The 17,546-nt window shown below is 46.1% G+C and overlaps 1 protein-coding gene across 29 annotated transcripts in view; it reads left to right on the forward strand.

Moving 5' to 3' along the window:
• FOXN3 (forkhead box N3) overlaps positions 1 to 15,128 on the forward strand; it is a 384,586-nt gene extending 369,458 nt beyond the window's left edge. For all 29 annotated transcript variants that reach the window (XM_048219823.2, XM_048219835.2, XM_044389973.3 and 26 more), the window contains one exon: positions 8,362 to 15,128. In XM_048219823.2, coding sequence (XP_048075780.2) covers positions 8,362 to 8,920 — 559 coding nt within the window. In that variant the 3' untranslated portion in view covers positions 8,921 to 15,128. The remainder of the gene's footprint in view (positions 1 to 8,361) is intronic.
• The last annotated feature ends 2,418 nt before the right edge of the window (positions 15,129 to 17,546 follow it).

A 17,546-nucleotide genomic window follows, 5' to 3' on the forward strand; every position in this document is an offset into this window, starting at 1 on the left:
CCGGCGTTCTGGGATCGAGCCCCACATCAGGCTCCTCCGCTGTGAGCCTGCTTCTCCCTCTCCCACTCCCCCTGCTTGTGTTCCCTCTCTCGCTGGCTGTCTCTCTCTCTGTCAAATAAATAAATAAAATCTTTTAAAAAAAAATGTTTCTTCCTTTTCTATAAAAGTTTAAGGTTATCATCTCCTTGAAACTGCTGCCTGGTTGCAGCCCATAAGTTTGATGCCTTTGATTTTCATAAACAGTGTAAAGTATTTTCTAATTTCCATTTTGATGTCTTTGACTCATGGGTATTTTTAGGAGCGTGTTTTTAAATTTTCAAACAGGAGAAGGTGATTCTTTTTTTTTTTTTTTTTTTGGTTTTTAGTTACCTCTTCAACACTGATTCTTACCTACCAGCCACGTGGTCAGGGAGTTGATCTGTAAAATACTGCTTCTTTGAAATTTGGGGAGACTTGCTATATGGTCTAGTGTATGTTGGTTTTTATAAATATTCTCCGTGTGCTTCAAAATAATATGCCTTCTCCATTACTAACACATGTCCTGTATATGTCCATTAGGTCAAGTCTGCATACTAACCCTCTGTGTGTGTGTGTGTGTGTGTGTGTGTGTGTGTGTGAGAGAGAGAGAGAGAGAGAGAGAGCGCGCGCGCACTTGATAAGTTGAATACTGAGAATGATGTATTAAAATTTCCCATTACAATGTGGATTTGACCGTTTCTCCTTGTAGCTCTTTCAATTTGGGGTGTATGTATTTTGAAGCTGTCTTAGTGGAGGTGTCCGTGTCTGGAACTGTTGTATCTTCCTGGTAAATTGAACCTTTATGAATGTTTAATGACTCTCTTTATCTGTAGTAATGATTTTTGCCTTAAAAATCTGTCTTCTCTGGTTTTACTATAGCTACACCAGCATGGCATGAGACAAGGTTTTCCATCCTTTTACTTTTAACCTTTTTTTGTCTTTGTGTTTCAGGTTTTTCTCTTGGAAACAAAAAGCTTTTTTTTTTTTAATCTGTGTTAATGATCTTTACTGTTCAGTGAAGATTTTTCGCCCCTTTTTAATAACATACTTGGATTTATTTCTACCATTTTATTTTATATTTGTTTGCCCTGCTATCTCCAGATTCTTTTGCTTTCTTGCATTATTTTAAATTGATCAAGAGTCTCCCATTCCTCTTTTTTTTTCCTTCTAATGGTTTAGAAGTTACACATTTTGTTTCTCTTCTTTTAGTGTTGATCCCAGAACTTGGAACATGAATATTTTAAAATGTTTGAAGTTAATCAATACTTTTAACCTCCTGATCAATACAAGGCCCTTGGAATGCTTTAGCTGCTATTCTCTCTGCCTCCCAATGAGGTGTTTCATTTGTCCGGGACTTTGGTTCTATTTCAGTTTTTTTTGTTGTTGTTTTTTTAAGTCACTTAGTCATTATCGTCATTGTGCTGTTCAGTCAATACTTGATTACATTTTCTTTGCTTATCATTTCTTCTCGCATCTCAGACCTTTCTTTTTTAATCATTTTCTTTTTTTCCTGAAATAAATTCTTAAAAAGTTCCTTACAGTGAGTATCTGCTTTTAGTTAAAGCCCTAACGACTTCTTGTCTGAAAACATATTTATTTTGCCTTCATTCTTAGAAGATAGTGTTACTCTGTAGACAGTTCTAGTTTCACTGTTTTTTCCTTCCTCTCTTACTTCAAGAATATTTTTCCACTTTCATCTGTTTTGCTTGTTTTATCTTAACTGATACTCCTCTTTATTTTTTTTTAAGATTATTTATTTTTATTATTTTACAAAGAGAGAGCACATGCGTTGGGGGAGGGACAGAGGGAGAGAGAAAATCCGAGCAGACTCCCCGCTGAGCACAGAGCCCGCTTCCAGGGCTCAGTCCCACTGCAGGGCTTGATCCCAGGACCCTGCGATCACAGCCTGAGCCAAAATCAAGAGCCAGACACTCAGCTGACTGAGCCGCCCCGGCTCCCCACTGATAGTCCTCTTCAGGTGATCTGCTACTTTTAAATCTTCTCTTTTTTTTTTTTTTTTTTTTTTTAATATCTGCGGTTCGACTATGATGTGTCCAGATACGCATTTCTTTTTATTTATCTTCTGTGGGATTTGTCTGTTGAATCTGAAGATTGGTACTGTTCATCAAAATGAGAAAATTCTCAGCCCATTTTCTCCTCAGGTGTTGGGTTCTCCCCCATGTTCTGTTTCATTCTGAAACTCCAGTTGGATTTACATTGGGTCTTCTTACATATTCCATATTGCCCAGTCTTCTTCCATATTTCTGTTTACAGAGACTATAGTCTCTTCAGATCCATCTTCCAATTCACTGCTCTTTTTTTTTCCTAATTTTTCTCTTTCAGCTTCATTGAGGTTAATTTCAAGGATTATACTTTTTTCATCTCAAGCAAATCTGATGCTTTCCAAAATCTGTCTACTTGGATTTCATAATCTGTTCTTCCTTTTTGATACTTTTCGATTCCCTCTTTTATTTCTGTGCACATGCTTGACATCATGCACCTACTTACTTCAATATTTGCCAGCTTTACAGTTCAGATTCTATAGTTGGTTTTTTCTGTTGTCTTTGGCTTATGGCGGCTTATTTCTTTTGTGTTTAATTTTTTTTTTTTTATTATGAACCTGTGTTCTTTGAAGTCTTATCTGTGGGAATTCTTCGTGGCCTGAGATTAAAGAATGTTCTTCCAGAAAGGGTTTGTATTTTCTTCTAGTAGGCACCACTGGGCACTTTAAAGTTAGTTCGAGGTCTTTGGGTCCACACAGAATTCTGGCCTCATACCCACAAGACTCAAGGCTTATGGTTAAAAAAATCTCGGAGGCGGGGGGGCGCCTGGGTGGCACAGCGGTTAAGCGTCTGCCTTCGGCTCAGGGCATGATCCCGGCATTATGGGATCGAGCCCCACGTCAGGCTCCTCTGCTAGGAGCCTGCTTCTTCCTCTCCCATTCCCCTGCTTGTGTTCCCTCTCGCTGGCTGTCTCTATCTCTGTCAAATAAGTAAAATCTTAAAAAAAAAAAAATCTCAGGGGAGGTTTTTCTTATTTTGCATCCCATCTGGAGCTGAGGTTAAGGCTGGCTTTTATCCCCATTGTCTGCCTGTGACGGGCAAGTTCCTTTTCCCTAGGACCTTATTGAGAGTATCCTCATTCAGACATCTTAGCTTTTTCATTTACATGACATTTTTACATTTATACATTCCTAGTGGCCTGCTTGCTGGTATGTTTGGTGATTTGAGGTTATGAGCTTTCTACTTGAATATTTGCTTAACCTTAGTATGTGGGAATCCTGATGGCTGAATTCAGATTGTGTTCTTTAAGGGAGGATTTGCTTTCCGAACTTATGCTGGGTACCTAGGGACCAGTACACCTGAGACCACCTTAATCCCTTTCAAGGAGCCACAGGAGCCGCCAGAATCAATCTTCTGCCGCTCTGTCCCCATCACGATAAGTTCAGTCCCTTGTCCCAGTGCTAGAGCAGGCATCTGCTCTGGGGAAACCCTGGCTTTCTTGGTTGTCTACTGCTCGCATTTCAGATTTTGTCCCTTTATTTTTTAACCTTGTGTTTGTGTGTGTGACATTCTCGTGGTACACGTGTGTTTGCATGGGTTTCTAAGAGTCCCCTTATTTCCCAGTGAAGCCAGCAGTGACTTAAAACCGTGTCGCTGTACTTCGTCCAGGATCTTTTGTGTAATAGTCAGAAGAGTGCCTTCCAGATGTTTTCTCTGCCTCCCAGCTGAAAGTGAAAGCCCCAGGCCATCTCTTCTCTTCCATGTCTTTCTACCCATGTTCGGTTTTAGACAGAAGCACTGCACCAGCTCCAGCTCCAGCCCTGATTCACAATCCCATTAACTGCTCACTTGACCAAAGTCCAGAGTTCTCAAGTCAGTCCCTTGAGGACAACTTCACCCTGAATGATAGTCTCCAGGTTTAAAACCATCGGTTCCAGAGAAATCCCTTGGGCCCAGGTGCAAGGTGGAGGTGATACGTGTGGTTGGACCAATAATGAACCTAGAGAGGAGACCGCAAAATGCCCATGCCTCATTAGAAGCCGTACTTGGACTTGTTGGTTGCAAGCGTTGCTCATTCTTGGCCTGAACTAATGTGATTTCTCACCTTTTATGTTAGCTATTTCCCATCAGTTTGCCGGGAGAATGAATGCCAGGGTTTTGAGATTAACATGATCGCTGCGAGTGGTGCTACTGTAAGTTCAGCTACGTCCGAAAAATGGCAGGCATTTCTCATGTATCACATGTTCATTTCAATGAATGATTTTTGAAGAGGTGGTTAGATACTTACCTTCCAACGTGTTCGGGATGACTGGTTCCTTCTTCTAAGTGTGTGGCGTCCCGTAATGACAACCCCTGGCGGCTGGAGGGTTTACCAAGTCCGTACAGCTGGTTTGTGCCGCCATGAACAACATCGCATCAAGTTATTCATAATTGAAGACGCTTGTCACTCCCTGCTGAGTTTGTGTGTAATTTATGGATATGCACCCGTGCTACAATCTCAGGGAAAGTTAATTTTATCCGCTGAGAGAGACACATTTATATTTTAATTCCTGCTCCCTGAACTTAACGTCTGTATACCTGTTTTTATCCAGAAATATGGTCAATGGGTGTATTGGTTTCCTTACCCGCGAGAGACAGAAAGCTATTTCAAATTCCTGCTTGAGCTCTCTTTGAGAACTAGCCAGGGCCCCGTGGACCAGTCACAGGACTTATTTAGTTTCTGTTTAATCTGCAAAACGGTTGGTTGAGTTAGGCCAGTGTTCCAGTGTGTGGATTATGGGGTCACTGTCGGCGTGCAGCATCATTCCAGGTGGTACCAGAGACCTCGCCCAAGAGAACATTAAATTCATGGGCGGTAGAAATGACTTTCTCTTCTATTCTCCATCTGACTGTAGTGTGTCTTTAGTACTTCTCTCATGCTTGTTTATCTCCTGTAAGAAAGGCAAGTTCTCAGGCCCAGAACCTTTCCTCTTGTAATAGTCTGGAACTAGAATGTTCTGTCATTGCTGTCATTCTAGCATATATCTCCCACCGCCTATTCCAAACTTTTTACTCAAAAAAAATGTCTTAACCCATGGGAAAGAAGAAAGAAATGCACGATGAACACCATATGCCTTTCACCTAGATTCACTAAGAATTCGCTTTTGGTAGTCCTTGATTTATTTCATGCTCTCGCTCCCATGATTCTCTGCCCCTCTCCCCTCTTTTTCTGTATGTTCCGAGGTATCCTGTTCTGCCGAACTGTGGTGGTGAAGTGAATTATAAGCCCCATGTTGTTAACAAATGCGGATTCGGAATCGATTTTCTAAAAGCCAGCCATAGCCCAGTGTACCTCCCCAAGTGTCGCGGGCTGCGCTCTGAGGCTCTTTCAGGCTAGTTCGGTAGACCAATTATTTTGGATTTTACAGTAGTTACCTCAAGCAGCAAAGATCAAGAGAACCATTATCTGAGACTTTCAGTTTCTTTGTTTAATAACTATTAATAGCTGCCTGTGCAATTAGTTACATTTATCGAGTTTCATATTTGGAAGCACCTCAAAGTAATCCTTTCCTAGCCACTTCTACGCCGCCAAGACAGAGCCAAGAAACAGGAGGTCTGCAGAAAACAGATATTGCAGGGGCCGTTCCGCAAAGCTCAGGGGCTGTGTTTACAGGCAAGCCCGTGAAGAATTCCTCTCTCTGGTCCTCTTTCCTCTTCCTTTTTGCCGTGTCCCCATAAGCCTCCCGACCTAGAACAGAAAGAAAACAGGAGTGCTCAGGTAAACATGTCACAGCAGCAGGAAGCAGCGGTGAGCCGTCTGATGACAACAGAGGAAACCAAGGCAGAATTCTCAAGCACCGCTAAGAACCATCGTCTGCACTTAGAACTTCTCATTGCGTCATCACCCCGCCCTGTAAGGGAGATGAGCCCACTGCAGGTCACTAATAAGCAAGACTGGACTGTGAACAGAAGGCTGTCGGTCTTGAGAGCCAAGCTCTTTCTAGAAGGGCTGGGCAGAGGTGGTATGGATTCGGGATCGCAGAGTACAGGACGCGGTCTGAGCCCTTCTGGAGACCGCTAGGACTCCATTGTGCAAATGAATTGTCTTTGTGTAGCGTTGTCGTTGCCGGGGTTGGTGTTGATGATCTCCAGGCACGTAGCAAAGGTCGAGCTTGGATAATGGCCCTCGCACACTTGGCGAGCGCACGTTCCAGTGGGATTTCTCACCTGCACTCGTATTTAGCAGAGCACCCACCGCAGGCCCTGGAGCACCAGGAGGGATACTCCTTGGCTTCATTCGCTGCCACGCCGTGGACGCCAGGGACTCTCGTTCCCCTTTACTTTCTCCCTGGGCTGCACCAGGATCTTGCTGGGCCCAACCCTGTAGGCTTTCTACAGGTGCCGTATGTTCGGGGAGTGTCCCAGTAAGGCACGTTGGGGGAGACCCCCAGTATCCTCCCAGACCTCACGCGCTCTGCCACACAGTTCCATCTGCTCCCACACTCGCTCAGTGTGTCTTGTGCGCCTGGCGCCAGGGACATGGCATGACTGGGCCCTGTCTTGTGGAGCTAACGCTCCAATGGGAAGCACACAGACACTGAACAAGGCATCGCACAGCTCGAAAAGATGGTGGCAAGTGCTGTCTGTGGAGGGACCATGGTAGGAGTGTGTACAGCTGGGGGTGTGTAGGAAAGAAGGAAGGAAAAGTGTGCCCATGTGCCCCAGACCTCCTAGAAGTGCATCATCGGGTGGGTGGGCTTACAGGACACGGGGCCAGCACGGTGCAGCAGAACACCTCTCCTCCTCTGCCCAAAACCTTCAGTCCTCAAGTCCAAGGTCAGATGCCATGTCTTCCACAGGCCTTTTCCTTGCCCTCCATCTGTCCCCTCCAGCTGGAAGTAACCCTTTCTTCCTGTGTGTATTCATCTCTGATCGGCGCCTCTTCTGAACACCTGGTGTGTCCTGGACACTATCAGAAATACAGCTGCCGTCCATTCAGAATCAGTGCCCACCCTGGGAAATGTGTGGCCTAAGCAGGAATGAACATCACAGTCCCCACCCTTAGGCCAGGCACTGGTCCCTGTGGATGGGTATTCCCTCCCATTCTCAGCCCCACAACGAAGTGGGTGCACTACCCTTCTCTTTGCCAGCATGGAAGCACAGGGAGTTCCATTCGTCACTCAGATGTAAAGACATGAGACAATAATCCATGTTAGGGTAAGTGCTGTCGGGTCCTGATGGGAGTGTATGGAAGGGACCTAGCTGTAAGGAAATCAGAAAAACAGCCCACCTTGGGGCGCCTGGGTGGCTCAGTCATTAAGCATCTGCCCTCGGCTCAGGGCGTGATCCCAGGGTCCTGGGATCAAGCCCCATATCAGGCTTCTCCTCTGGGAGCCTGCCTCTTCCTCTCCCCCTCCCCCTGCTTATGTTCCCTCTCTCGCTGGCTGTCTCTCTCTGTGTCAAATAAATAAATAAAATCTTTAAAAAAAAAAAAAAGAAAAAAGAAAGAAAGAAAAACAGCCCACCTTGAGAATCAGACTTTGGTCTTCGATCCATCTCTGCTACATATTAGCTGTGTGGCTTTCCAGACCCTTCTTCCGACATCAGTAAAATAGAGGTGTCTGTACCCGCTTTAGAGAGTCCAATACAACCATCCTTGCAGGTGGTGCGTGGCGTCCGGCACGCGGTAGGTCAGTAGGCAGTAGCTTACTGCTCTCACCTGTGATGTAGCCATGACTTGCTTCTCTGTTCGACTGCAAGCGTCTTTGCGACAGTGTCTGTGTCTGATCCCAGGGCGATGCCTCCTCGGGACCCTCCCTAAGGCCCTGCATTTATATGAGGTGTTCAGTCGATATTTGCAGATGAACGAGGGAGGCAGGGAAGGCGCGGAAGGCGCGAGGGAGTAGCTGTCACTACACGGCAGGTATCCCTTTCGGCTGAACCTTGGGTTTCGTCTCCTGACCAAAGGCTCCTAATATCGCAGCAGCTCTGGAAGAAAGCGGGCTCGTCCCCCCCCCCCAAAGGACCCAGCCAGCGTCGCCTGCTGGGGCCCCCTCCCTGGGGTTGGCGGGCTTGCAACACCAAGCGCGGCTTGATCTTTCTAGTTTAAGAGACGACCTCCCACTGCTGTCACTGCGAAAGAGTGTGGTTTGCCGTCTCTGCCCAGATGGAGTGAAAACGCGAGCGAGGGGGGATGAGCAAGGAGGACAGGGGTCGGGATCTGGGACGCTGTCTGCAGAGCAGGGCCGCCTGCGGGTCCCAGGCAGGCGGAGCGCTGGGCTGCGGGGCAGGGGGGCGGGCGCGACCGCGGGGGGCTAACCTGTGTCCTGTCTGTGTCCCCTCCCCGCCGCCCTGTCCGCAGGAACGGCCTGGGCGGCTGCCGGCTGCGGACTGAGAGCGAGCCGTCGTGCGGCTCCCCGGTGGTCAGCGGCGACCCCAAGGAGGACCACAACTACAGCAGCGCCAAGTCCTCCAACGCCAGGAGCACCTCGCCGGCCAGCGACTCGCTCTCCTCCTCCTCGGCTGACGACCACTACGAGTTCGCCACCAAGGGGAGCCAGGAGGGCAGCGAGGGCAGCGAGGGCAGCGAGGGCAGCTTCCAGAGCCACGAGAGCCACAGCGAGACGGAGGAGGACGACCGCAAACACAGCCCCAAGGAGGCCAAGGAGGCCCTGGGGGACAGCGGCTACGCGGCCCAGCACAAGAAGCGCCAGCACTTCGCCAAGGCCCGGAAGGTGCCCAGCGACACGCTGCCCCTCAAAAAGAGACGCACGGAGAAGCCCCCCGAGAGCGACGACGAGGAGATGAAAGAGGCGGCGGGCTCACTCCTGCACTTGGCAGGGATTCGGTCCTGTTTGAATAACATCACCAATCGGACGGCAAAGGGGCAGAAAGAGCAAAAGGAAACCACAAAAAATTAAAAACAAGTCACTGATTTGTTTTGAACTTTCGGCCATTCGGTTTTAGCATGTCAGGAGATTTCTAATGATTTGTGGCAATATCAGCAATTTAGTATTTTTTTTCTTTTTCTTTCTTTTTTTTTTTTTTTGTTTGGTTTCTTTTCTTTCCTTTTTTTTTTTTAATTTGCCCCTCCTTTGTTTTGGACCCTTAAGAATTTTATTTTTAAAGGAGATTGAAGCCATAGAACTCATATTGACACTCAGCTGTTTTACAAAAGCTTTTCATTATCTGAAGACCAAACCGAAAAAGCCAAAATTACCATTGCTTCCTCCAGCTTTTGTCAGAAACACGTGGCTGAATCCGCAGGGATGCCAACGATCAAGCCACGGGAACACACATTTGGCACCTAGAAGGCACGTGGGCAAAGTAATCATCGATCAGGCCCAACCCTTAGGTTTGAAAGGTCAGGGTGGCCACACCCAGTTGGGGTCACTGAGTGAATGGGTGTAAGGCGACTGGGACAAGGAAGAACCCTGGTTCCCTGGGAGCAGATCCAGGCTCGTAGCACAGGGCATCCAGCTGCACCAGGAGAACCCTTGGCCTTGCCGTGGGTTTCATTGCCCTGAAGTGTGCAGGGGCGGGTGGACAGAGGGGGGCTGTCTCCAGTCCTTTGTGCTTCTTCGCTGTGAAGCCCAGTAGCATCTTAGGAGATGGACACACTGGACCACTCCTCTTACACCAGGTGTCAGTGACTCATTCATGAGAAGAAACTGGGTCAGTTTTTAGTGATGTTGCTCATCATTGAATTTTGTTCTGTATTAAATTAAGAGAATGTTCCACAAGCCATAAGCCTGAAGGTTGGCCCTGCACACACACACACACACACACACACATACGAGAGAGAGAGAGAGAGAGAGAGAGAGAGAGAGAGAAAGAACTGATGCAGAAAATAAGCTATGTCTTCTTAACTGCCCAAGTGAAAATCAACTCCAGGAAATTACAATAGCTGTTAAGGAAGAAAATAATGGTAGATCTTTGTCTGTCTGTCAAAACTATTTGATTCGAGTGAAAAAACGAAAAGCTACAGAACCTGCCATTAGTATTGTGGTGTGTTTTTCAAAGATTAAAGGCACATTGATGGACAAAGTAAAAACATGGCAAAAACAAAACAAAAAACTCCTATACTGCCCTCAAAATGGAGTTTGCAATTAATGTCAGTCAGGACTCATCTTCGCAAAATCAGTGATTTCCACATTCAGCCAGTGTAGCCAGCAGAAATTTCTGATCCACAGTGCATGGATTCCTTTGAAAAAAGAAAAGAAAAAAAAAGAAAAAAAAATCACAAAACACAAACTTTTTTTTATTCAAAAATAACAAAGTTCTTGTAAGGTAAATAATGTATTTAGCATGAAGCATGAATTATTTTCATATAAATATAGAAAATAGAGAAAAGGCTATGCCTCTAATTTTTAAGCCCTTAGGCTTAGAGTTTCTTTTGGATTTCTCTTTTTTTTTTTTCCTTTCTTTCTTTTTTTCTGTTGTTTTTTTTTTTTTTCCCAATTATTTTGTTTTGGTTTTTTGAAGCAGGTGTTTAAGGTTTAACCTTCTTCAGGGACAAATTCTGACTGTTGGGGAATCTTACTCTGCAATATAAAATATCTTCATGTTCTGGTAGGGCCTGGATGGTGGAGCTCTGTACTGCCTTGTCTGCACTTCAGCCCCCGACCCCCTGGTTCTCTGTTGAAAAGTGTGTCCTTTCTCTTTGTCTGTACATGTTTACCATGACGCAATAATTTGAGGGCAAACTTAGTAGTGAGTGTGTATGATAGAATCAAGAGAATTATGGGACGCTGACTTGAGAAAACCATTACCGTGATTTGGTTCTAGCAAAAAGGCAGTGAATAATTATGCAAATTCGCCAGAAGAAGGGGAAGCACGCTAATGGGCCTTATTGGATGAGGGTGTGAGTTAGGGTACACGGGAAGGAGGAAGTGACACGGGTGTTGGAAGGACCAGCCCCAGACGGTTTTCCTGTGACGCCATCTCACAGTGGGAAGGAGGGGCCGGCCACCTCTGCCACCTGAGCACAGGAACCAACCTGGAATTAAGCCCACCTAGATGATGAGAGCCGAATTTAGACAACCGGACGATGTCACGCAGACCAGAAACTCTGATATCTTTGCCTCAAAGAAATTATCTTGGGAGATCCAGAGAGCAATCTCTGAAAGAATATGATTTTCCACCCACACGGAGGGGAATTTTAAAACACAAACAGGAACACCCACTACCGGGGCCCAGGATGTGGTGGTGAGGGAGAGCGAGGGCACTGGGGAGACGGTGATCTTAATTTAAGGACAGGACGGTCGCGGGCCATCGTGGAGCCCAGCGGCTGGCGGCAGCCAGGACAGAATGAACTGGCGCAGACCCTGCGCTTTGCTTCCTCTGGGTTGCTGATAAGAGAACCTGAAAAAAAAAAAGTCTACGCCCATATGACAGGTCAAGTTCAGGACCTGAAACTGAACACTTCCAGTCTATTTGTCCTGGGTGTAGATGGGGAAAGGATGTGTTACTGAGGTGCTCCGTCCCCTCCACCTGCCCAGATATCTCAGCGGCGGAGCCTGAGCAACACTGTGATGTGTGTTGTCGCCTGACCAAGCCCGGAAGACACCCCCTTCGGCCCCCCCCCACCCCCCTTCCCCAGGATAGAGTTCAGACTTCCCTCCCAAACGGCAGAGGCGGACATCCAGGACTGTTTCTGGTGGGGACTTCTTCCAATCAAAACCCCCACAGTGGGCTGTCTCCCCTCATTTCATTTTTCTAAAGGAGCAAAGGCCTCTTTTAGAAAATAATAAAATGCAATGTGTGTGATTTACTTTTCTGATCTCTTTGAGAAATAGATAAATATCTTATAAAAGTGCGTTCTTAACTCCAGAACCACTCTTTTTGCATAAATACCTCATCGGGCAGCTTTCTAAGTGTTATTTTCCTGAGTCTCCCTCAGCACCTGTGTAGGAGCCGCTGGATGACTTCTAGGGGAAACTTTAGTGAGGGTACTTTTTTCTATTTTTCTTCTGTTTTTGGAGGCATACACATTATGCATAACCAAAACAATGGCTCAATTGTGTTTAACTTTGTATTTTGATTGTTGAGAAAAAAAAAAAAAGTATCGATGTGTATGTGGCCATTTGTAGTGAATTCATTGCAGAATGAGGTTGTCCGTGTCCTTGCCGAGCCAAGGGGCGGAGGCACCCTCTCTCACTCCCTCCTCCAAGAGCAGTAGAGGATTTAAGCACAAGCCTATTTGTGAAAGAATATTTTGCTCAAATGTAATTCACTTTAGTCTTGGAATTACTTCCCAAACGTCAGGTGTTCTTTTAGCTTCCAAACTAGCATATGTATTCATGAGTCTGACAGATCGCCTGAGCACCGTTCAAGGGGTGTGGTGTTTTTGCTTTCATTTCTCCTGCTAGGAGAAGTGGCGTTTTCATGTGTCATTCCAGTATCTCACGTACTCACATGGGGCGGGGGGGAGGGGGAGACGGGGAATTATAGCAATATTTAAAGATGCTTTGGAAAACAACCATGAACACATCAGCACCATGACATCTACAATTACTTGCTGTTGGCCCTCGGACACATTTAAGAGAAAGAGACTGTAGCTCTTTTTTCTTAAATGATATACACATAGACAGTTATTTTTATGCTACTCGAATTGTCTTTTATCTTTATCTAGTACTGCGTGGAAAGGGTCCGCATCATAGATTTTTCCCAGCCTTATTATATACCATAAGCTCCTACTTCCCTTCCCTCTCTAATCAATATACGTTTAAGAGTTCTTTGGTAAATAAAGCTGTCTATTTGAAACTCAGATGAACCAAACCCACGTCTAGGTGGCGGATTGAGATGGCCAAGACGACTGCGGCAGGTTTCAGTCTTGGGGCTGAGTCTTCAAGAAGGGATGTGTCAGAGGCTTTCCCAAGAGCTGATTTTTCTCGGAGAGTCTTTCAGCGTGTCTGGTCCTTGCTGGGTGCTGCAGTAGCTACCACAGGGCATTCTAGAAGCTGCCGTTGCACTGAATGGCGTCCCTGCCCTAGGGACAACTTCAGGCTGGGAGCTCTGTAGAGTGAAAACCGTCCAGATGGTTTTTGTGCCCAGCTCGGTCCTGGGACCCACTGGGACTGCCCAGCACCAAGTGCTACCAGCTCAACGTTTCAGTGACCCCCACGCTACGCATGTGGGGTCTTAGCCTCTCGTTCGAAGAGCTTTTGGAGAAGGAATCAGAGTTCTGTACAAGTGACCTACATGGGAGGGTTTTCCATATGGGATTGGGTTAAATTCAATGTGACTTCTCTTTTCCCTTTAAACTTGATTCAGGTTGGGACTCGGTTTCTTTCTGGTGGATCACAGCTGCCCAGATGTTGCAATTTATTTTTATGTTTCTGTAGAGAAGTATTTTTCTTTCATCTTCAGGATTTTTGCCACCAAAAGAACACATTTGAACTCTGTGTCCCCTCTTGATTGTGACTTACCAGTGTTGACAGTTCAGTCCTTAGTGTCGTAGGTCCCAGCCCTCCAATACTATATCCGACACTGTTATGCACATAATGCAGCACTGTGATCTAATTTAAATAATACTTTTTTATTATTTATACTACTATATATAATATACATCAACACTTTTGCTATATAACCTAAGTGATAACCCTCTTTTAGTTACCTGCCAAACTCGGGACTTTGGTTTATATTGCAGTTAACACAGTTACAAAGTTGTAATGGTGTCTTTTTTTTCCTTTGTAACGGAATGTGTAAATCAAAGTATATGCATTGTGTGGTGTTGCTGTTTCTGGAGTTTCATGAGGATTTACACATGGCATTCAGTGTTCTGTATAGACCCGCCTACCTTTGTGAATTCATCTGTTAACCCCTCTTCCTTCGAGAGAGCACCCGGAGGTGGCTAACTCCTTGTTTTCTCTCTCTTCTACTGGTTATTCTTGAATTAAGCACAGACTCGTCAGCTCGGTTGCTTTATCATGAATAATGCGTGTGACCTTGAAATTCTTCCACAGTTCAGCAAACAAGTGCTAGCTTCACTGACCAAAAATTAAGGAAGGAAAATACGATTTTCAAAACGATCCATCTTTTAACGGCCGAAACCGATGTGTCTATGGTGCTGCATTTTGCTGTCTGTCCTACTTTTGAAATCAGACCTAGGTGAAAGATCACTTCTGACTTTACTGTGATATGCTCACAAGTACCCTTCCTGTTCGTTTTGTTAGCGTCGAAATCAAGACTATTTATTTGGAATATATTCAACAGTGTTTTTCCACTGTATTTCATTTGCAAAAGTTGAGAACAGCCTTCCCTGCCTTTTGCAAATAACTGATACTCCATATCGGATTCGCACAGACTTCGATATGGTGAGCCTGTCGAACCTACAAATTGTATTCATCCTTTCATTACTGTGGCCTGAGTTCCTCAACCCCCACCCCCTTTTTTTAGATGAAACTTAGCACAATTTCAGTTATTTAAACATGAAGCATTTATTGAGTATGTCTGTCGAGGCCATCGAAGCTCATAGCGGATTCAGTAACCAGTTTCATGCTGTGTTATTCACACTCACTACTGCCATGGTGAAATGTGGGGTGGGGGGGGAGGATCCGGGTGTGTCTGGGAAGCATTATACACTTGTACATTTTTTTATACTCTGATTCTGTAACATTTCTGAGTTTCGTTTTTGTTTTACAGAAGAAAAAACAAAAATAACAGTGATAAAGCAATCAGAAGACCAAGAGGTTTACTATCAATGCTTAGGGTCGTCTGCCCTTTGCTGGCCAATAGCCCTACGTGGCCAAATGATAATTGACTAGAGTAATAATTTTTCAAAAGCCAATTTTTTTTTCTGTATTTTCTGTATGAAACTGCCAATATCATGAATAGAAAGGGAGAGCCGTACAGGAGAGAGAGAGATGTTCAGTTGCGCTGGTGTCACCTAAAGGAGCAGTGTGGAGGCAGGTGCAATCAGCCGAACTTTAGGGACCTGACGGTGTTGCTTTGGAGGCGTCCATACTTGCATCTCGCATTCTTCACATGTAATCATATTGCCAAAGACAAACTATTTCATCATTTATTGTAAATAACACTTTCCCCCAGACCTACCATGAAGTTTCTGTGATGTATTGTCTTCCAGTTGCAATAAAAAGTACTGAGTTGCATCAATTGAAGAACAAAGCCACGTCGTATTGTGTGCACCGCGTCTCCGTAGGCAAATGCCGAGCAGTAAAATCGTTTCTATTTCTTACCTGCCCTAGGGTGTGTGTGCCGTTTTTTTTACAGTTCGGTTTTAGGGTCTTGGCCGCACTTACTGGACCCACCCATCCTCATGCATCCCTTGTGGTTTAAAAAAAAAAAAAAATCACACACCTTTGGAAATACACAAACTCCCAGCCAGAGGCTGGGCTCACTTGCGTGTCTCCGCTCTGGTCCAAAGAGTCGTTGGACAGCAAGCCTCCCACCACACAACTTAGAGCTTATGGCTAACACAGAGTCTGCCTCTCTTCTGGAAGCTGGCAAACAGTAAACTGAAATGCTGCTTTGTGGGGGGAGCCGGCCAGTCTATCTTGTGATAACTTTATAACCCTTAAACTTTCTTCTGTAGATTTCATCTGTCACCAGTCTGTCACCCCCGCAGTACACCCCAAGAGCCAGCAAGGAGCTAGATGGCCAAGAGTGGTGAGACAATGAATAGATCGTGGGGCACCAGGCACCGTGCTGGAGGAGTAGAGAGGGTGTTCTCTCTTGTGGTGGTTTCGTTTCTGTCTACCACGTAGCTCTGTAGATTCCAGCAGCAGCAGTAGGAACCCCGGGGGGGCTGGCCTGTGCACAGTCCTGCTGGGCCCCCACATCCACTGGTGTCTTACAGGTTCTCAGGCCATAACTCCTATGGTCGAGGTGTTACTGCAAGGCCGGGGGGTGGAGGGGGGGCGTATCTACTCCAGCGAGCGTCCTAGAAGGCCCTCCCCACGAGACTTCTTGAAGTGGTCTCCCAGGACCCCGCATGTTGGCGTTGCTGCTGTTTCCGTTCCCAGTGCAGAAATCACCTGCAAAGCTGTGGTGTCTCCTCCCGGACGACAGACCTTCAGTATTTGAGGAGAACTGGTTGGGAGGAAAAGCAGCAAGTCCTCTGGGCCGAATCTGGTGAATCAGGTAGGTGACCAAGTTGAGTATGCTTAAGGTCAAGTGTAACGGTCAAGCCCATATTGAATGTTTTCCATAAGTGAACCTCGAGGTGGCTCAAAAAGAGACGCCCAGTTAGACCGAGTATCCAAATACCTCCGGGAACCCTATCCACATGATAACACCACCAAAATGCCGATCTGACCTAGGGCATACTGACCATCCCACAGAAGAGAGGAAGGAGGAAAATCTGGTAGTCGGTTGTGACCTGCAGTGAAGACCAAAAGGCAAGGCCTCTGGGCTGCAATACGGTGTGAGAAAGGAGACCGGTAGCAAAGAATTGAAATACTAGCACGGCAGTAGAACAAACTGCCCCCAAAGTCAAATTCATCGTTATTAGGTATTGCATGTTATTTTGGGTAACGATTCATATGCTACCCTCGCGAGGCCCTTCTCTTTTTTAATTCAAGAAGCATTCGCTTAGCGGCAGTTCTCTCCCAGCGACTGCTGGGGGACAGTGACAGGTGGAGCCAGCCTTGAAGGGACTTGCAAGCTAATGGAGCCCTGAGTTGGCGTGGAAGGCAGATGCTCAGGCTTAAATGGCACCCCGAAGGGGTTGGGGCCAGTCTTTCTGGAGCAGAGCTCCCTGAGGGTTAAGCAGGGCAGTCTTACTGGGACAAGTTCAGAGTATTGCCAGGTGACTGATTTGAAAGGACAGCACTCAGATGCGTCTCTAAGCTGCTTCTGTGTGGGTTCACTTCCTTACCATGTATTCACGTGCCTCCCCAGCTGGGTTCTCTGCCCTCAAGATGGTACCCGGCTGCCCCCTCCTCCCTCTTCAGTTCACACCCCAACTCCTTCCCTGAAAAGAGGTCAACAGAGGATGATCAGTGTCTTCATTTTATTAAAAGCATCTTGGTATAGATGCAGAGAAGAACTCCAAGGTTCTAATAAAACTCACACTTGGGAGTGACTTTCTTTCCTTCCTGCCCTGTTTTTAACTGCAGCGTTTGCCAGGCGGTGCTGTGCTTGTGGCTGGGGGCTGCATGTCCAAGGGTTCCTCGAGCCGCACGACGAGATTCTAGACGGTGCCTTGAAGACGTAATGATTTGCTGGGTAGATGGGTTCTTTCCATATCTAAATAATACACAAGCTCTCCTCTCATTTTTAGGTAATCTAGTTGTGGGCTGTCCCTGCAGTTTAAAAATTCTTCCCGGACCATTGAAAATGGGTTCTTTTCCGAAAAGATCGGACAACAGTGTCTGTAAAGTTTACTCCTCAGAGCAGTAAAGTTCTCCCCGGGTACTTCAGAGACCCCGAGGACCCTTCTGTGTGTAAATGCTGTGCTAGTGGCATTTCTCCTCTGGTCTCTCCTCTTGACTGCTCTGCCTGATGAAGTGTCTGAACTCAGAAATCACCACCCTTCCAGAAAGTTCTGAACAGACGAGGGCAATTTCAGAGGGAGGCTGGGCA

This window comes from Ursus arctos, unplaced genomic scaffold (assembly GCF_023065955.2).
Source record: "Ursus arctos isolate Adak ecotype North America unplaced genomic scaffold, UrsArc2.0 scaffold_25, whole genome shotgun sequence".
Taxonomy (NCBI): Eukaryota; Metazoa; Chordata; class Mammalia; order Carnivora; family Ursidae; genus Ursus; species Ursus arctos.